Genomic DNA, 21,609 nt, shown 5'->3' on the forward strand with positions numbered 1-21,609 from the left:
GACACAGTACAGCCTATAACAGAGCCTAGTAGTTTATTTTCTAATAGAAATTATTTTTCCTTCCCTGCAATCTTGCAGACACAAGATAGCATGGCTCATGGATGTTCAAAATCCATAGGCAGGATCCGGAGCCTGTAGATGAGGGGAAAGTGTCCTGGATCCGGGGTCAGAAGGCCTGAGCTCTATACATCAGCCATCTTCTTGTTGACATAGTCTCTCTGAAACTTCCTGTCTTCATCTGTAAAAATATATGAATATTACATGTAATAATGTATATGGAAGTATCTGGCACATGCTAAGGATATTTCATCAAATCTAAAATGACATCAATTACAAGATGCACCATTATGATCTCTGTACCCAAGTTGGCAAAATCGTGCCATGAGAGCTTTTAAAATTAGATTCAGGAGCACCACCCCAAATTCACTGAATATGAATCTCTTTGGATGAAGCTTAAGGATTGGTATTTTTTAATCCCCTGTATTATTCCGATAATATGATATCCAGGATCCAAAGCAATGGCTTTTAGCATTGTCATGTGTTGTAGAACCCAAAATTTAATTCTAATGTGCCATCTTTGGGGCTATTTATCAGTTTCCTAGATATTCTATAGGAAGCCTGGATTTCAGACTTTGCCAACAAAATCCCATTGCCCAAATACTTTACATTTTCTAACACATTCATGGGATTCCAGAAAGTCTCAGTTCAGGAGTTGCATATAATAAATACTTCGGTAGAACATGTAAACCAAACCCGGTTCTAGTGGTAGGAATGCTATAACATGTACTCTCTTAGAACTACATTTCTGATCCGTGTCCCTAACAATAACCTAGGGGTATGATGCCCACATCTGTCATTCTACATTTTATGATTCTATGTGACATACTGTTAGTTCATTGTGGGCATATCTTAACCTTTCTGTCAAGCTTTTTAAAAACTAGTTGAATATTCTTAAAAATTATTTTTATGAATGCCTATGATTGAATCCTGAGCATGCTGCTATGACCACAGATAAAATAAGTGTCAAGATGAGAGTGCCACTCTGGACTCCACTGTCTTCACAGGTCATGAGAGTAACCCACATGACTACCTACACTGCAATACCATTCCCCAGTTTTCATACCCACATTTATATGTTCTCCATCATCTCAACAGGGTCCAATCCCCTGACTGTACAGTAGCAGATGGATGCCCCTCCTCTCCCTCCCTCCAACCAAGAAAGTAGATGACTTGCCCAAGGTCACATACAAGTCAGCCTACTGACACTGAGCCTACTCCCAGATCAGTGTCTCTCACATTTGTCCTACTTCCCATAATCTATTCATGATCCTTCAGAGTCTTTATCAAAAGGTCCGGACAATTCACCAATGTCTTCTAGGCTAGTGGGAAACTGCCCTGAATCTCACCCAGATCATTCACTGAGCCATGTAGTTCCTGTTTTCGTGCAGATTCCATCTGAGCCTTGGCTAACTCCCAGGGAAGCACATATCAGATCTGCTGTATATTGGCAGAACTTTGGCTTAGAACGTATTTCAAATCCCTCCCATTGAACATTGGCAGCCTTGAAAAAATATGGCCAGGAAATTATTCTGGGAAGCTCGATTGCTCTATGACACTTTACAAGGAGAAGCTGATGGCTTTCCCTCCCAAGCTCTTCCCTCTGTGCCCAGAACAAATGACTGCATATTCCTGTATGTGCCCTAAATGAGGAGAGGGCCAGCTCTGCTGCCGCATGAATAGAGGGAATGTCTGTGACGGGCAAAGCCCTCTGCACAGCGCACTGTGCTTCGAGCCAAGTTCTTTCTCCTTCAGTTTTGAAACCCTTGGGTACTCCAAGAGAAATGTAGTCCATGTGTTTCAGATTCATTTACACTTAAATCATTAAAATGTTGTTTTGTGAGAGTTATTTGATGTCTGAGGAGCCTGTGAGGCTTCTTAATGGGACTTTTAAATGTTTTTTTTTTTCACTCTGCCTGAAACAGAAAGCAACATTTTGCTAAAACAGTGCCTGAGTTCAAACATATTCTCTCATCTCATATATTTGCACCCACATTATCGACCACAGCCTCTTACTAATGCCAGGCCTGGCAAGACTGACATTTGAAAGTGTTAAAATAGAGAAACTGGAGAGAAAAGGGAGCAGAGGGAATGCTAGCAAGATTCAAACCAGTGTTCCCCCAAATGTGCCAAAGCAGCAGTGTCAGAGCATGGGTAGCACATGCTTTTGCTACGTTGGTCAGACTGGACGCGGGGCCTAACGTCAGGTGCACCGCCAGACAGCTAACACGGCACTTCCACAGCCGTAATCTCCTTGCAGCCTCATAGCAACCCTCATTCCCCAGAGGCAAAGCAGGAGCAGAGGTGTTAAGGATTGGACCCGGAGTGCACAGTTGGCTTGGACAGAAAGGAAAGATTAAAGTCTGACTCTACATCTACTGCTCTTTTCAGGATGCCTCAACTTGAGTTTCTCCATGAGTGTTGTATTTGAGGTACCAAATGCATTAGACTATATGAGGGAGATGCAGTGCAACAGAGTGGGTAGGATCTCAGATTCTTCCCCTAGCACTTTCCAACTGTGTGACCTTGGGCATGTTACTTAATCTCTCTGGGCAGTTTCCTCATCTGTCAACTACTCAACTATCCAAGGTATAAAGATGATTGAAAGGAATTAACACATCTCTATAACAGTCCCTGACCCACTGTGCTCAATAAATGTTGACTATTAGCGGAGGTAGCAGTAAGGAGTAAAAAGAGGAGAGAGCTGGATGATCCTGGTGAGGTGCTGAAACTCTCTGAGCCTCAGTTTTCTCATTTGTAAAATGAGTACAATTGTGTGCCCCTTACAAGTTTGTGGGAGTGCTTGAGATGATGCTTAGGCTTAGCATTGTGCCTAACACAGAAAAGGTTCTCTGTAAAATCCATTTTTTGCACCCAGACATCTCTCTCCCTATTCAGTATTGGTTGTCATTGTTGTGGGGGAAGTAACTACCTCTATTATTCAGCTCGGCTTAGATCTGGTGCTGCATTTCTCCACAATCTGAGTGTAGACATGTGTACAGACCTAGGGCTTTCTACACCCATGGGGTGCGGGCTTTCCTGCGGTGAGGGATCTTCACCGGGCTGGATTGGCTGGATTACCAACACCCTGAGTTGGTAAAACAGCATGAGTATTGCTTTTTAAGTGGAGAAGAGCCACTAGCCAACTGCAGGACTTGGGGCTCCCTCACATTCCTGGCCAATGGCTCTGTGCACAGGAAAATCTGTCTCGCTGTTTGCAGGCTGACTGAGGCTTTGGGATTTGGACCTTTCCTAGTGTAGATGTCAGAATTGCCTTCTTAGTTGGTTGTTTCTGCTTCACTGGTGTCTTTTTGCTGGTGTCCTGAAGAAGAGCAGAAAACTATGGCCATCTGGCAGGGGAGACTAAAGAGAAATTAGACTTTGTCTCTCTCCACCCTCCACACACACACACACACACACACACACTCACTCAATACATTCATACACACACACTCACTCATACAAATCACTCATACACATCCACACACACATACACATACACTTACACACTCACACACACAGACACACACAGACACACAGATACAAATACCTTTCTGAGCCTCTCAGTTTCCTCTCAAGAGCTGGAGCTAGCCACACAGGATAAAGGAAGGAACTAGAGGAGCAGATCTTTTAAGGAAGAAGACAGATTCTGTTCTGTCAGGTTCCTATGAGTGTGTGTAAGAGCGAGTCAGAGGAGAGAGAGAGAGGGGAAGAAAGCGGAGGGAGAGAGAGAGGGAGAGAGGAGAGAGAGGAGGGAGGGAGGGAGAGAGAGAGAGAGAGAGAGAGAGAGGAAGAGGCAGAGGGAGAGAGGGGGAGAGGGGATCTGTTGCAGGCAGGGGAAGGCGTGACCTGAATGAAGAATGCCAGCCAATTCCAGAGACACACAGGGACCTCAGAACAAAGATAAGGCATCGCTGACACCACACCGGGGACAAGCTCACAGGAAAGTCAGGCCGAGGGGACCAAAGCCAGGCAGCCAGGAGCACCCCAGGCAGGAAAATGAGGTGAGTGCCAGGGCAGGAGGGGGCACGGGTGCCCTTTCGGGAACCAGGTGTCAAGTAGCCCTGGAGCATTTGACCTTGCCTCTGGGCAGACTCACCTGCCGTCCTGCGGGTGTTGCAGGGGCTTCTCATCAATCCTTGGGGCTTTGAGAAAGGAGATGTGGGCTGGGCGCTGCCCTGGGACTGCGGAGACAACACAGCTTGAGACGGGAGACTTTGTGCAAATCCTGCCCCAGCTTCCTGCTGAAGCTCAGTTTCTCCCTCTGCCAGCGCAGGGTGCTGTCTGCTGGCAAATGTGACTTTCCTCCTGTTGCCCACAAGGCCGACTTTAGGTTTTCCCTCTCTGCAAAGAGCATGGGTTTATCTCTTCCAACACTTTGTGAGTTAGGTATGTGTTTGTGTGTTTATTTGTCCTGACCGGAAAAGAAACCAGCTTCCCACAGCTCGGCTCTGCCGTTTCTTAAACCTTCAGAAGTTTGCCCGTTAAAACCTCAATTTAGAAAAGTAAAAACCTGTTCCCATTTTACAGTTCCCTATAAATTTCTGCATTTTTCCCTGAAATCAGAGGCAGCTGGTGGCATGAATCAGGCTATGAATTGCACTGAATGGCTCTTAAAGGGATACCACAAATTAAAAAAAAAAAATTAAAAAGGAGTCTCTGGCGTTCTAAATCCAGGACTTTAAATTCTAATTGTTTTTAAACTCTTCAACATTTCCTATTCCTCAGCCTATACTTAGAGTTACTTGATCCTTCTTACCAGGCATTCCTTCTAAGTTTTCCTCTGCAAGTCTCAAAACGTAACCACTGTAATTATTTTTGCTATTTATAAGTGTTAATGCCGTTAAAAATACCAAAAAAGAGAAAGGAGAAGAAAAACGCTCTGCAGATGTGTTAAGTCCCTAAGCACCTCTTTTCTCATTGATTTTCTTCTCAATTGGAAAAGGATTTCTATTTGTTTCTCTTCTGCAAAGTCACCTAGCAACTTTTCTGGGTCTGGGGCCAATGGGGGGCTTCAGACTGTGTTAACTCTTTGAGCTCAGATTACCTGTGGTTCAGAGAAATAATCAGGCCTCTTAAGGTTAATTTGATCTGTTCTTTTAAAATCCATTGTAACATTAAGCCTGCCATGTAACTTCATTTTCCTTTCTCCTGAAAGAGATAGGATTTATGTCCATCTACGTGAAGGGATAATTTGGCTGGTCTGTTGAGATCAGAATCCTACCCTACCACCCCAGGCCCCATCCATAACAACATACAGGCTGATTACCAGTCCTGTATCTTTGTGTTCAATCCCCCCTTAGCGCAGAATAGCTCTCCCCCACCCCTCCTTTTTTTCCACCTAAAGGACCAGATTGTTCAAACCACAGCTCAAACATCATCTCCTCTTCTCTGGCCAGCATCCCCAGAATGAGCATCTTCTCCTTTGCGCTATCTCTGTTCTTGTGCTATCTCTCTTCATCTTCTTAATATTTCACTGTTCAAATGTCTATCTGATTTTCCAAGATTGAATGCTCCTTAAGTATAGGATCTGTGTCTTGTTTTTCTTAGTATCCCCAGCACCTAGCATAATGTATGTTTCCTATGAAGCATTCAATAAATGCTAGCTGAATGGAATTCAGTTGACTAGCAAACCAACCAGTAGAGAAGTGCTCCACTAGAAGTCTCCAAGGGGTCTTGCCTTGCAGGGACACAGCACTTCAGAGTTTGCAAATCACTTTTTATAGGCCTCTCTCATCTGGTCTTTAGATTTTAGATGAGGTGAGGTTTTATGGAGAAGTGAGGATAAAAGCCATTTGCCCAAAGCTATACAGATGATCTTGAAAAGGTTCTGACTCAAACTTGGGTCTCTGGACTCCAAGTCCAATATTTTTTCTGCTACATTCCGCCAGACTCTCATCTAAGTGTATTTTCCTATACCAATAGCTCTCGATTCCAGTCGTACATTAAGATCATCTGTGATGCTTTCAAAGATGCCAATGACCAGACCTTACTCCAAACCAATTAAACTAGAATTTGTTGGGGAGGGGCTTTGTTATTAGTATCTTTTTTTTTTATATTTCTACATAAAGCCGTGAGTTTTTTAATTATTTTTCACAGGATTAATTGCTTTGGCCAAATGCCTAGGCATGATATGGGCATGGACCCAGCGGCTTCCTCTGTTAGCTTTTGTTATTCCCTTCTTCTGTTGAACTAATTCACCATATGGTGTTGGGCATGACATGTCACTACTTGGGGTATCCTTTTCATCATCTGTCAAATAAGCGCATTGTCCGAGGGATCTACACAGTCGCTTTCAACTCTTCTACTAAAAAACAGTCTTGGTGTAGTGTAGGTTGAAGTGAAGGGAGGGAATGAAGAGGATACAAAGTGCTACTTCTTCCACAATCTTTGACACAAGGAGGCTTTTTGTCTACTCCCCATAGCCTGCTCCAGCAGGAGGACCTATCAAATCCCAGCTTTCTATATTATTTGACATTTCAAGCAAATGTAGTGAAACTTTTTGATGCGCTGGAGAATAGGTAGCAGGTGTCAGGAATTGTACAGCCGGTGCCTGGTGTATTGGAAGCAAAAAACATTCAGAGAGTGTGATGGGAAACAAAAACCACCACTTACGTTCTTCGTTCTTCGATTGGCAGCCCCTGAAGCAAGCAAGCATATGCTCAAGCCCATTATGTGCAAGGAGATATTTGTTTCATATGTTTCAAACTGTTTTGAGATGCAAACAAAATAGAACAGAAAGCTTCTTCCCACACTGGCCAGTTACCTACCACATGTGGGCCTTTGGAGCTGAATGGGGCTGTCAGCAGCCAGCCCTTGACAGGCCCAGCATTAGGAGGCTCAGAGTCTCCTCCATGTGGTCTGGAAAAAGCAGGCATGGAGAAAGTTGACCTTTCAGCCTTGCATAATCTGGGTGTCGCTATTGCAGTGAAGTCCAGCCTGGGAGCCAAAGTTCTTTCCTAACCTCTGCTTTTCGGGAAGCAGCACGATGGAGTAATTATAACCAATGTTTGCTGAGGGCTGGAAAGTTAACAAAGGACTTTCCAATCCTCCTTTACTCTGATAGCAGTCTGATGGCAACTTACTATTATCACCGCTTACTGGACGAGGACACTGAGAGCTTATATGCCTTCCCCAAGATGGGTCAGATAAATAAAGTCAAAGGATGGATCTTCTGATCCAAGTCCAGGGCTCTCCCCTCCCCCAGGCAGAACTGAACCAGAATTCCCAGCTCCCGGTAACATCCACACCTTTCCTCGCTTGAAACTGGGGCTGCGTGGGCCCTGAGAGACAGGGTTTCTAGACTCTGCTTTCCTGTGAGTTCACTGGAGAGCTTGGACCTATGCCTTCCCTTCTCTCTCCCTTGGAGGCCCTACCCCCCAAGATTGGTTTTAAAAAAAATATTGACCCTGGCAATTGGATTAAAACATTTTGTTTCCTCAGTAGAAATCTCACAAGTTACTATTGTAGGGACACTGGAAAAAATTTAAATGACTTTATTATTTTCTTTTTATTGAAAAAAACTGTAGAAGGTCCTTCTTGGCAAATATGAACATCGCGTATACACAAAAATTAAACTTAAAACTTTCATATTCCCATTTCAGAGATAACCACTGTTAATACACTGGCGATATCCTTCTAGGCCTTTTTGCATTTACTATTTACCTTTCATGTAAATATCATAGGAGACAGCTAGATAATCTACGTTTACAGTTATCTTGTTGTGTTACATATTCAAAACTTCATGCGTATCCATATATACACATACATGCGTCTGGGTAGGGAGAAACAACTTTCCGATTAGTAAAGTATGAGCCTTACAGTAATGCCTGCTTATCCCCAGTGGACAGGTTCCAAGATCCTCAGAGAACTCCTGAAACCACAGAGAGCAGGGAGCCCTTTAGACACAATGTATTTCCTATGCATACCTACCTATGCTCGGATTTAATTTATTAATTAGGCATAAGAGATTAATGACAGTAACTAATAATAAAATAGAACAATTGTAGCAATATACTGCAACAAAATGATGTGAATGGGATCTCTTTCAAAATATCTTAATTGTGAGGCGCCTGGGTGGTTCAGTGGTTAAGCGTCTGCCTTTGGCTCAGGGCATGATCCTGGCCTGGGGATTGAGTCCCACATCGGGCTCCACACATGGAGCCTGCTTCTCCATCTGCCTGTGTCTCTGCCTCTCTCTCTGTGTCTCTCATGAATAAATATGTAAAATTTTGAAAAAAAAATCTTAATTATACTGTACTCACCCTTCTTCTGATGATACTGAGATGATAAAATGTCTATGTGATGAGATGAAGTGAGGTGAGTGACATAAGCACTATGATGTGTGGGTAACTGAAACCACAGAAAAGGAAATAGTGGATAAGGAGAAATACTGTAATCTGAGGATGCTGATATAATTTCCCAGCATGAATTTAGGTTATAGAAGGCACTGGCACAACTTTCATTCATTCATTCATTCATTCACTCACTCATTCATTCATTCATCCATTCATTTTATTCATTCATCATCTACTATAAACCAGGCTGTATACTAGATCCTTTATATACATCATCTCTAATGCTCATGGGAGTCCAATAATTAGAAATTATAATCCCCATTTAACATGCGAGGAAACTAGGGCTCAGAGAGACTATTATCCAAGATTTCACCGCCAATGAGTAGAAGAATGGAGATTTGAACCCAATATATCTAACTTCAGGAGCTGTGTCTAAAAGCAGTGCAATATGAGATGTGCAGAATGGAATCTGGAGGTGTGAAAGGTACACCATAGCCTGGGAAGCTTAGAGCTGGATAACGGAGGATAAATAAGGCAAGCAGATGAAGAATGGGTAGGGTCTGTGCAAGGGGGCCCAAGCATGGACAGGCATGACAGACTTTCAGAATGGCATGCCAGGGCATAGCTGGCACTGAGATGAGGCCAGACAGGCAGATCAGCCCTAGATCAAAAAGGGTTCATCTACCATCCTGGGAGCAGATGCTTTATGCTGCAGGCACAGTGAAGCAGTATGGTCACACGTGTGTTTTAGAAAATCAACTTTGGCAGAAAAGTGCTGAATGGTATGAAATGGAGTAAGGGGAGATTACTTAGGATGCAATAGCGATAGGCCAGATAAGAACATTTAAATTAAATGACTTGGAGAGAAGCAGATGGATTTCCAAAAGATAGGAAGCAGAATAAACAGGAATGAGGGAAGAAGTCGATGAGCCAGGTTTGGAGGGTTCGAGTTCACGATCATTGGGTCTTGCAGGGGGAGCAGTCTATTAGATGCCTGATGTTGCGCATATTGACCATTAGGGTTCTGATTAGCCTTGTACATCCTGCCTCATTATTGCGCCACTTTGGGTGTGTTCCCTAAGTTTTATTGGGTTTTCCTTGCCCCTTCCTTAAGCAATTCTCTTAACCCTCCATTATCTCTGATGCCTACAGCTGGAAATAAATTGTAGGTTTCTGATCCTTTCGTAAGAATATTTACCAAGAGGGGAAAAAACTTGTTTTGCTTATTCTTTCTTAATTCAAAACTTTGCATAATACTTTGAATGGTTTTGTTAAATCTGTTTTAAGTAATGCAAGATCCCATCTCTGAGTAGAAGTCTTATCTCGCCATTACCATGTTACTATTAGTTACTTCTTACAAAACTGAACCAAGAGTTTATGATTCTTAAATGAAGCTGAGTTGAAGAAAGGACACAGCTTTTACCTAATTATGAAACTGACATTCTCAACAATAAAATAATGTATGTCAGAGTCCCAAATAGGGCACTGTCTAGGAGAATTGAATCTTTATTATCAAATCTTCAGAAGAGCACAGCTGGGGGCATCTGGGTGGCTCAATCAGTTAAGCATCTACTCTTGGCTCAAGTCATGATCCCAGGCTCCTGGGATCAAGGCCCAATTCAGGTTCCCCACGCAGTGGGGAATCAGCTTCTCCCTTCTCCCTCTGCCTCGTACCACCCCTCCTCCCACTCATGCACATGCGCACACATGCTTTCTCTCTCTCAAATAAATAAACAAAATCTTGAAAAAATAATAATAAAAAAAAAAGAAGAGCACAGCTGGAAGAAAGCTTAGATATCATGGAGTCACCATCTCCCTGTAAAAAGGACAGGGTAAACAAGGCCCTGAGCGGGGAAAAGTAAATGCAGCAGGTCAGTGGCAGAGATATGCTGATCGCACGGTCTCCTGGGTGCTGACTTAGTGAAAGGGTGGGGACCTATGTCCATGAATGTAAGTGGATCCATTCATGTCTTTCAGGTGGCTCCTTCTCTATCATGTTCTGTGCCTCTCCTTGTTGAAAGCTTCGGCCCATACCGTGGAGCTTAACAATATGTTTGGCCAGATTCAGTCACCTGGCTATCCAGACTCCTATCCGAGTGATTCAGAGGTGACTTGGAATATCACTGTCCCAGAGGGATTTCGGATCAAGCTTTACTTCATGCACTTCAACTTGGAGTCCTCCTACCTTTGTGAATATGACTATGTGAAGGTGAGACCTCTGATGTTCCCTAACTGAGGCAGTTTCTCTACTAGAGAATCTGCTGAGAGTTAGAGAAGCCCAGATGAACTAGATACTGTGCTTACCCTCCCAGGGTAACAGTCCAGTGAGGAATATGCACAAAGTTACATGATGAAGTTTGGAAGTGGTATGCTAGGTGCAGACTGAGTGGTAGATCTAGAAAGGACCACAAGGGAAACGGGCTGGTGAAGTATAACTCAGCCAAACATAACTTCTACTTTTTCTTTCTGTTCTCAAAGTCCTTAATGTTTCCACTAATCCTTTACCAGCAGAAAGAAAAGGGCAGAGACCCCAGAAAAGGATAACCAGACTGAAACACAGCCATAATTATGTCCAAAGCTGAGGCATTAAAAAGCATTGCCCACTTCCCTAAGTAAAGGGGAAGTATTTGGGAAAGGTTGAATATGTAGTTCCCAAGTATTTGGGAAAGGTTGGGTGTGCAGTAGTAGACAGTAGGAGATGAAGTCAGAAGGTTGGATCGAGGTGAGATTCTGAAGGTTCTTGAATGCGATGCTAAGAAGTTTGGATTTTCTCTGCCAAGGAAGGGTATTGGCAGGATTGAGGGGCCATCAGAGCTGGATGTAAAAACCATGTGGAAGAGAAACAGGAAATGATTACAACATCAAAGCACTATTCTCTGGAAATTAGAGAGAACCCACAAACAATGCCATGGATGGGAAAGCTATTCTTTGAAAGTGGGACTGAGAAAGTTTGGAGTACTTCTGAGAGATCAAGTTTACTAAGGCTGTATCTGGCTCAAAAAGATCTGGAGGTCTAAGAACCTACTTTCTAAGCTCTCTCTGGCTTTCTGGAAAAGATCTCATCAAATTACTCTAGAGTAGACTTCATATATTGTTAGTATTAATGTGATCTCTGTTCTCCACAGCCAGTAATTCAACAGGAGTTGACCTTGTATTACCAGAATATTGGATCAACAGCAAAGTAGTGAGTTTACAATGTACTTTTATACTTGTAATCCCATCCAATCTTTAAAATAATTCTATAAGACAGGTACTGCTACTGTCCTGCTTCACAGGCAAAGGAACAAACCTAAGAAGGTGAAGCTACAGCTAGTAAGTGGTGGGTCAATTTCCAAACCCATGTCTTCTGACTTTCAATCCCATACTCTTTTGTCTACACTGAACTGCTCTCAAGTTTGTCTCCACTGAGCCCCAGGATACTGCAGGAACTTGTAAGACTACTGTTGGGAGGAAGGAGGGGGTAAGTGGGAATATGAACCCCCATCCTGCTTAAACTCATTTTAAATGTTGGGTATTGCTTATTTTATATGTTGGGCATGCATCAAATATCTCATTTACAACAAGGTTTCTGTGATGAAAAACTCCCTCAAATTGGTGCTCTATGACAGTTTCTTAGCTTCAGCACTATTGATATTTTGACCTACAGATAATTCTTTGCTGAGGAAAGCTGTTTTGAGAATTATAGGATTTTTAGGAGCATCCCTGGCTTCTACTCACTAGACACCAATATCACTCTACCTCCAGTTGTGACAACAAAAATATCCCTAGAAGCTGGCCCTATCCCCAGAGGGACAGAATCTCTTAATTTGAGAACCACCGTTCAGTGGGATGCTGTACCCCTGTGAATGTACTGTGCTGGGGACTATGAGAATTTAAAGATACAAAAGATCTGATCCCTTACAAAGAGAAGTGAGCCTAGAAAAGTAGCCACTGCATAAGATGGAAAAGTAATGACAATTAAAGACTGATGATAAAGAATGAGAAGAGGGGGAGCCAGTTGCTCTAGGAGATGATGGAGGTTGGCAGTCTAGATTGACATAGAGTTTCTGTGAATTAATTAAAAATGGAGCCAACTTCTCTGAGTCACAAGGATCCAGCAAGGAGTATTTACTAAGACCCTATGTGTCCATCATCATAAAGTGAAATTCCTGACAAACATGTTAGTTATGTCTTCCAGGATATAATCTAGCCTCTATTAGAGCCAGACTCCAGGAGCAGATGCATTGTGGGTAGGGAGCATTAGGTTAGCCGACTCCTCCAGCCCATTCCCCCAACTAATGCTGGTCATAAAACTGTGGCATTCTCAAATATTTGGATTAGAGAGTGGACTTAACCAGAAGGAAAATGATCAAACATTGGTTTAATACCACAGTAAGTTCCATGGGTTTAGACAAGGCTAGATGTGAACTTCCTAACTGCTTTCTTCTCTATTTTCAAACATGTCAAACCACCTAGATTTTTTTTTTTTTAGTGAAAACACTTGCTTTTACTAGTAGTTGAGGTGTTAAGACTATGGACATTACAGAAATTTTTTTTTCTTTAGCCATAACAACTTACTTTCATTATCCACCCCGTCCTTCCTCTACCCGAGGAATTAACTCTCAATTCATAATACACTAAGCAATCATTTCTCACAAGTTTTCCTCTTGTTCAGACAGATGCCAAGCTTGACCTTGTTAGGACTCTCTTCTAGAGACAATGAACACATAACAGAGGGTTTAACTCATTCCTTTGTCCCAAATAAACTGGACCTCCTGGCAAAGCAGATTAAGAAGCTGATATCAGCTGCATTTTGTAACAGAAAAAAAAAAAAAAAACCAGAAAACAAAAATAAAAACAAACAGGTACTTTTCAAGGGCAATGAAAGAAACTGAAGACCTCTTCTGACACTGAATTAAGGACCCTGGCATACATTCTACCCAAAACTTGGCCTTTCTGGCTGGAGAATTGATGGAGAATTGGTCAGAAACTGATTGATGGTTTCTATCAGGAACAGTGAGACACCTTCATGAAAGCTCAGGCAGATGGAGGTAGGTCCCCTGGAAGGGTAGCATGGTCCTGGATTCTTGCCAGACATTCAGGAAATGCCTGGGCTAGTCTCCGATCTGCCACTAACTCATGAATGAATAAAATCTTGGAGTAGCCTCTCCACTCCCAATAAGATTGTGACCCTTGGCATAGCAAAGAAGCTGTCTGCTACCTGAAGTGCCCAATAGTCTAGCCTCTCTGATTCAGACACCTTTTCCTAATTCCTTTGGGAAAAGGGATTGATGTATTGGGCAGGGCAGGCAAGATGTATCTCTCTGCTCATGCTGACTCCCTTCCAGGATGCTGTCCCAACATCGGCATCAGCCTCCCTGAAGAGGTTCCAGTGGCCATGGGGCCTGAGCAGGCCCCCCTTTGCAGGATGCCACACCTTGGTTGGCTGGCAACTGGTGCTAATGTGGAGACAGGCCCCATGCCCCTGTCCACAAGCACCTGGTAGGGTTCCTGTTCTGGAGTCATGAACTCTCACAGAAGGTCAAGTTGCAGCAGCCCTCTAGAGAGTCATCTAATCCCACATTGTTGTTAGTATTGTTTTTCAAACATTTTCTCCTGGTTTTCTGCTAACAAATCTTCTGGTAGGCCCAATATAGAAGACAGAAGAGCAGCTGGCAGGTTAAAGGTGGCTCTGAAGCTTATTCAGCTCACTCATCCTCCTCAATCCCCCAAAAAGGTCCTACCTTAGGGGATTTACAACAAATATGGCTTTTGTCACCAGTGGACAGAGAGGGGCCTGAAACTCAGAATTCAAGCACAAGACTAGTCCTCTGGCCTCTGAACTCCTGAATCCAGAAGCCTTCCACATACAGTTGAAACCCATTCACTTTTTTCTAACTGACTCACTCCCTCTGCCACCAAAATATATGCCTTTCCTGGCTGTGAATGAGAGCAGCAATAAAGCAGGAGCACGCCATGTCATTCCCGGATAAGTCAACATCCCTCTCCAAAATTCTGTTTTCTCATCTGTTCCATGAGGGGGTGACATGAGATGATCCCTGCAGTCCCTCAGATTCCTGGACTCTAATCCTAATCCTCCTGCCAGAACAGTCCAGATGACCCTAATAAACCCTCATTATTCTTGCTAGGATAATGCCAGAAAATGGTAATAATATGTTAGAACATGCACTCCTCTAAGTTCTGTGGCCATAAGCATTCCAATAAGAGCCTACCGTCCACTGGGGATGCCTTGGCAACATGTCATCTCAAGAAAACTTGTAACCACACTATGCCACCGCTGTCCTTTTCCAAGCAACTTTAAATACCACTGATTTCCATTTGATGGGATCCTATCACTTATTTTGAAGCTTTTACACTCTGTGGCTGAATTCCCCTGACAGGCCAAGGAAGAGATTTAAAGCCCCCTCCAGTTCCCAGGGATCCCCTTCTGGTCCCGCCTAAACTCACAACTTCCCTCCCTACCCCGGCTCTTCGGGGTGACCATAATGGAACTGCTGACTCTGTACGTCAGTAGCTTGAAGAAGAGCAGGACCTCAAGGCTGTGGTCCGGATGCTCTCATTTTATGAAAATTCCTCTCCAGCCTGATTCCCCGCAGTCCTTGGTCTTCGAGGCATGTGCACATCTGCACGACAGCATCTGCTTCCTTGGAATGTGGCTGCAATGTGTGGATTCCTGCAGTGCACAGATGCAGCATACGAGTCACAGCCGGTTGACACTGCAGGGGCAGAGCACGGATGCTGGCTGTGCTGTAGGAAGAGCTGGTTCCTTGGGGTCATTCTCCATTAGTGAACCTTGGGCGAGTGAATATTTCTAGATGGAACTCTACTTCCTCCTCTCTTAAATACAGGAAGTTGAAGTAGACGGTCTCCGAAGTTGCCCCAGCCCCAGTAGTCTGTGTGTCTAAGACCTCAGAAATCACTGTTCAACTCTATGGCCATCATGATCAAAACCTAGGGAAAGACAATTCATTGGCCAGGGCCACACTGGGACCAGAATTTATACCTTAAGACTCTCATTCTTTTCTTCTTCTTTTTAAATATTTTTTTATTATTTTTAAAGTTTTATTTATTTATTCATGAGAGACACAGAGAGAGAGGCAGAGACAGAGACAGAGGGAGAAGCAGGCTCCCTGTGGAGACCTTCATGCAGAACTCCATCCCAGGACCCCAGGATCACAACCTGGGCCAAAGGCAGACACTCAACCACTGAGCCATCCAAGTGCCCCATTTTCTTTAAAAACAACAACAACAACAACGACGACGACGACGACTAAATGACAATGAAATCCCACCTTGTGAGTTCCCCTTTTCTTTAAAAAAAAATAATAATAACTAAATGACAGTGAAGCTGCATCTTATAATGTACATGTAAATCAGTGTAACATAAGGCAAAATTGCCAATAGTCAAACTTACTGAATCTCTTCAGTATAATAGACCACTGTCTTTCTGTATGTCCAGAAGGGCCTGTTCCCCCAAGAATATAACAAATTAGTTCCTTTGGTTGGGTATCAGATGAAGTGGGGGACTCGTGCCTAGAAAGGGGCCCCAGAGTCATAGTCACTGAAAAGATGTACTGAGAAACCAGAATCACTGAGGGAACACCAGAGCCACACATACCCCATCTTCAAGTTCACGTCATAGCACCTGTTCACTGGAAAAAGAGATAATAAGAAGCCGCATTTCACTTTTATTCTCTCTCTTTTTCTCACTGAGTGCACACAGCTCCACTGGCATCTGTTGGATGCTCTTGTAATGTCACACAACTTCTCCTATCAACCGTCTACCCTTGACCTACTCAACATTTCCTCCATTCTTTCCACTGTTCTTGACTTCATTCCAATTCCTATTCCTCTCACTTAATCTACTGCAATCATCTCCTAAATTTCCACGAGCCATAGTCCTTCCTCAACCAGTCCACCCTCTAGAGGCATGTGTCCAGAGAGATCTTAAAACATGTCTTTGATTGCAACACTCTTAAATCCTTCAATGGTTCCCCACTGTCTGTGGAATGACGTCCAAGAATCCCAGTAAAAACCCACTGGAAACTGGACACTACACCAAAGACAGGGCCCACAAACATGAGTGAGACAGCACCTGCCCTCAAGGAATTTGTGATTTCACTGTGCATCACGAGACAAATATCTTATTAATAAATTAAAGCTGTATAAAGTATCACAAAGGATGTGAGGCACCACATAAGACGGGGAGTAGTCTTTTCTGGGTTTTAGGAAAGGCTTTGGATGGATGTTTAAGACAGGTCTTGAAGGGTAAATAGGAGATCACAGTGCAATTCCCTAAGCCTCTCTATCTCCCTAATCATTGGTTTTGTCATTAGTACAAAAAAAAAAAAAGAAGAAGAAGAAGAAGAAGTTCATAATGACATAGTACCTTCCTCACAGGTTGTGGGAGGATTCAAATGAAATGCTGACTGTAAGTGGAATGCAAAAGCTTATTTTCCCGTGTATTTCCCTTGTAGTAACACACATTTATGGTAGTTCCTAATTTATCGCCATGCTTGATTCTCGTGGAATAGGAAGAGCAGGGGTGATTACATCTCATTTACAGCCAAAGGAACAGCACAGGGGCACCTGGGTGGCTCAGTAGGTTAAGTAGCTAACTCTCCATCTCAACTCAGGTCTTGATCCCAGGATGGTGAGTTCAAGTCCTGTGTGGGGCATGGAGCCTATTTTTAAAAAAAGAGAAAAAGAGGAAAAAGAAACAGCACAAAGAACCTGAGGGAATTTGTCTGGTCTCTATAGAAAGCCAGTTCTCAGCCCCTGATCAGCTTACCCCTGTCATAATTTTGTCTCTCCTTAGTCCTTCTCTGTTAGAATGAGTCTTATCCTGGAAGAGACCTGGATATGCTCCCTGGCTATGTGTTATTCCTAAGGCAACTCTGCCTATCAGGGTAATTTAGTAAAATTAATAACACAGAAGCCCCTTGAGGGTCCTTGTGTTGTCTAGATTTTGTTAAAGAACTTTCTCTTTTATCCTCACATTGAGAAGAAATATATTTTACAAATACAACAAGAAATGGAGAGTGAGCTATGAGGGATGAGGATGCTTGATTTATCTGTTTGTGGCAGACAAGCCCCAACGGTGAACTCCAGATCGTTCTACTAGACCATCAGCCCCTCACGGTCCACATCAAGGTTTGTTTCCAGCAGCAACCACAGTCTTGGGGCAAAGCAGGAAAAGGCATACGTCTCCCAGCAGAGAGCATAAGGAAAGGACTCTGGTCTAGAAGTCAGCCACTGACTCCTGCTGAGATGCTGGACACGTAAGCAACCTGCTCAGGCCTCAGTTTCCCCATCTGCCCAATGGGGAAAGTGGACCTGCCAGCCTCTCCAAGCCCTTCCGGTTCTGATGGCCTACAACTCCCAGTCCAGTGCTCCTTTCCCCAGGCCTCATTGGGTCAGTCTGTATCCTGCTATGTTATTGAGAGATAAGTCCCTCCCATGGCCCTGCTCCAAGACTGACTCCCCTGACCCCCAGGCTCCTAATTTCTGTGCAGTGCTCTGTGTTTACTCAGAACATGCCCTCGACCTTCATGCTGTGGCTGACCCCAGCTACTGCAGGAGCTCTGCTAATTCTCTGGGAGTAGACAGGCAGGCAGCCTTGGTCCCCAAAGGAAAGAAGAAAAGGAGAGACGTTTCTCATGAAGTTTGGTTGTAGTCCCCAGGGGGATTCTTCTACTCCTGAGATAGCGGTTTTCGATTCTAGGCACACGGAAATCAGGAAGGGGGAATGAGCTCCAGAAAAGTGTGACAAAGGCTCATTTTATGCAGGAAGTGCAAACAGCACAGGCTCTGGGTGATGGAAAACAGAAGGAAGGTTCCAGTGGTGGGGCAGAGCACACAGGAGAGCTCAGAGGAGTGTGAAGTGCAGTGCTCTGGGGAGACATGGCACCTGGTGTGCAAATCTACATGCTTGTGTGGACACAGGCCTTTCTCTGATATACCTTGCTAAAAAGCAGAGCTTGAATTTCCTTTGGTGTGTTCATAAGGTAAAAGGTAGGGAATGAGAGTTATTCATTAATTCAGGAGATATTTATTGAAGGCCTATTATTTACTAGAGCTTGGGGTGGAGCGGTAATTAAAACATACAGAAATCCCTGCCAGCAAGATGCTTATGTTGCATTGGGGGAAACAGGAGATAAACACTAAGCATAATCCACGACTAACTTATACAGTGAGTTGCAAGCTGATAGGCAGAGAAATGCAATACAGCAAGACAAAGAGGGCCTACATGAGGAGGGGTGAGGGCTGTGACTTAAATATGTTGGTCAGCATAGGCCTCATTGACAGAGTGACACTTGAGCAGAGACTTGAAGAAGTTGAGGAAGTTAGCCATGTGGCTTTCAGGGGAAAACCCTTCCAACTGGAGGGAATAGTCAGCACAAAGTCCCTGAGGTAGACAAGTAGCTGGTGCTTCTGATGAGCAGCAAGGACAGCAGTGTGACTGGAGTAGGAAGGACGGGGATGAGAAGTGGAGATAGAGGTGCAGGTAGGGAGCAAGGAAGGAAGGCCAGGTCACCAGGGGGCTGGGAGATAAGGCCCCTGCTGGGTGCCAACAGGCCATGAATGATAGACTTTACACATTGTTCCCATGGCAGTGTTTCATGACCTCTTGACTCTTAGAGGACAGTATTAATGCACTGTCCCCACCTTGATGTCTGTGAACACCAAGAACGGAAGACAGTGGTGTGCTTGTGAATGATTAACAGGTGGATCTGGACTGGCAGGGAGAAGGGAGGCACAGTAGCACACCATTCACCATTCAGATATGCTAGACCTTAATGACCTTGAGAGCAGAGCAAGTCGTCAGATGCTAAAAATAGGAGAGGGCGCAGTTTTGTGTAATTTGTCTTTAATATAATTTGATGAATTGTAACTTTATGAAACCTAATTCCGAATGATGACTGCATTTAACAACAGGGTTCGCAGAATCTCTGAAAAGTTCACAATTTGGGCTTATACACTGGTACCAGCCAGCGTGGGCATACTTCTGCCTGCGGGGGTTAAGGTGACACATGACAGATGAGTAGCAGAGCGCAAACCAGAACCCAGGTCATCCAGTCCTTATTCCAGGGCTCTACAGGGGCTTCCACATGAAGATGGGAGGCTGGGGCGAGACAGGGTCCAGGGCAGTGGCGGGGGACCACGCCAGCTCACACATTCCTGGGAACTCTGCCTGGAGACACTGGCCTGCGGCGGCGGGTCCCCTCGCTGTACCCAGCTCTTACTCAATCACTGCTTTCACCCCTGTCCCATGACATACCTTGAACCAGGCTGCCTCTGCCACAGAAGAACACAACACTGCTGTGTTTTCTTGTCCTCGGACTGTTTTCCAGCTCTCAACAGTCTGAGGCCCAGCCTCCCAGTCCCTGGGGAGATTTGCATGTGAATGAGCTTGGCTCTGGAGTCCCAGAAGGCACGGGGTGGGGAGTCTTTCAGGGCCAAAGAGTGAATCCTTCCTGGCTCTCCAACTGGCCCCAGTTCCCAGACTGTCTGGCCTACCCCCTCTCAACCCTGCTCCTGCTGGGACGGTGGGCGCTGCCAGCTTCCCACCTGCGGGACGCCCGCTTCCCAGGCTCTCGGAGACCCCTCCCTGCCAGCCCTCCTTTTCTCCCCGTGTTCATGCTGCCTAGAGACCATCCCCTTTTCTGTCCAGAGCCCTCCTTGCAAAACGGCAATCCTTCCCTGGAGCAATGGAATCTTGGACTCCAAAGACCTGCCAGGCACGGCTCAGGCCCCGCTGCTAATGGTGTCTAGCATTTGCATGGACACAATACCTTCTTAGGGGCTCACCCAGCTCTGTTAGGAGCTTTTTACTCTGGTTCACATGTCAGTAAGAACATTGTCCTGGGACCATCATACGCTTGGGCTCTGAGACTGGATCTGCCATTATCTGGCCATGCAACTCTGAGCCAATTACTTCCTTTCTCTGAGTCTCATTGCGCCCATCTAAGAAAGAAAAGAGATAAACTTGATAGCCTTTCATATCCTTTCTATCTCTGACCTTCTATGGTTCTCTGATTCCAATTACTGGACCAGGCCTGGAAGTCTGGACATCAGGGTTTTGTCTCAGGTCTGTCACTCCTAGGCTGTGTTCCCTTGGGGACTCATGTCACCTCTTCAGGCCCAGAAGAATAATATCAGCCTGAAGTGCATTCATTGCAAGGCTCCATCAGAAGCAAATATATTGGGGATCCCTGTGTGGCTCAGTGGTTTAGCGCCTGCCTTCGTCCAGGGGCATGATCCCGGAGTCCCGGAATCAAGTCCCGCATGGGGCTCCCTGCATGGAGCCTGCTTCTCCCTCTGCCTGTGTCTCTGCCTCTCTCTCTCTTTCTCTCTCTCATGAATAAATAAATAAAATCTTTAAAAAATAAAAAATAAAAAAAATTTAAAAAGAAGCAAACATATTCAATAAAGAAGGTAAATGTACCTGTCTGCTGGAAAGTTCCACACAGAGGAGGGAGATGGCTACTACTAGTATTGCTATTATTATTATTATTATTAGCTTTATGGCCAAATGACTCAGCCAAAATCAAAGCATCAACCTCCAGCTCCTCTCAGATGGGGCCATCATGAGTCTTAAACCCACCAGCTGTGCTATTTATACTTCCATGGCTTTGCTTTCAAGAGCTTCCGGAGTGCAATACACAACATGCGGGCACACATACGTCTCCTTTTTCCCCTGGTCCCAGGCTCTTGTCTGGAATCCGGTAACTTTAATTTGCTCTTTCTCATGATCTTTAACTGAAATGTAAGCAAGTGGGTAAAATAGCAAGCCTGGGCTGTGGATCCCTGGCCCAGTCCCTGGAGGTGACAGACTTACTGAGAGCGCAACCCCAGAAGCGCAGAGCACTCCTTTTTGAGTCAGAATTCCTGGGCGGGGCTGTGAGTGAATCACTGGCCTAAATGCACACATCTAGAGCAATCCTTTGAAACACAGGGAAGTGAGGAGATTCCTGGACTTACATTCTCTTGTGGGATGGAAGCTTTTAGAGATCCCTCACATTCCTCTGGGAGATCAGTATCATTTGCTTGTCACCCACCTCCCAGTATTGCCAGGAGGCTCCTCTGAGGGCTAAAGGAACCTAAGACAGACACCACCTGCCAAATGAAGTGGCCGGACTATGAGGGCTCTGGAGTCCTCGCAGGAAAGGGAGTCTATGCTGATGGCTTCAGTGAGATTAGGAATTAGAAACCAGAGGGGATCCAGGGACAGTTCCAGACTCTCATTCTTCTT

At 44.5% G+C, this 21,609-nt stretch overlaps 1 protein-coding gene and 1 long non-coding RNA gene across 5 annotated transcripts in view; one reads left to right on the forward strand and one right to left on the reverse strand.

The window, feature by feature from the left end:
* Positions 1-16: 16 nt before the first annotated feature.
* On the reverse strand, positions 17-20,094 carry LOC121477499. The gene is made up of 3 exons (XR_005984245.1): positions 19,636-20,094; positions 4,157-4,241; positions 17-238 (listed from the first exon to the last, which is right to left on the reverse strand). It is a non-coding gene; the product is annotated as an uncharacterized LOC121477499 (long non-coding RNA).
* MASP1 (MBL associated serine protease 1) overlaps positions 3,873-21,609 on the forward strand; it is a 61,169-nt gene continuing 43,432 nt past the window's right edge. For 2 of the 4 annotated variants that reach the window (XM_041731870.1, XM_041731871.1), the window contains exons 1-2: positions 3,873-4,061; positions 10,332-10,563. In XM_041731870.1, the coding sequence (XP_041587804.1) occupies positions 4,057-4,061; positions 10,332-10,563 (237 nt within the window). In that variant the 5' untranslated portion in view covers positions 3,873-4,056. Of the gene's footprint in view, positions 4,062-10,320; positions 10,564-21,609 lie in introns of those variants that run through there. The other 2 variants (XM_041731873.1, XM_041731872.1) reach the window with 2 other exon arrangements.

The sequence above is a fragment of the Vulpes lagopus genome, chromosome 17 (genome assembly GCF_018345385.1).
Source record: "Vulpes lagopus strain Blue_001 chromosome 17, ASM1834538v1, whole genome shotgun sequence".
In the NCBI taxonomy this organism is placed as follows: Eukaryota; Metazoa; Chordata; class Mammalia; order Carnivora; family Canidae; genus Vulpes; species Vulpes lagopus.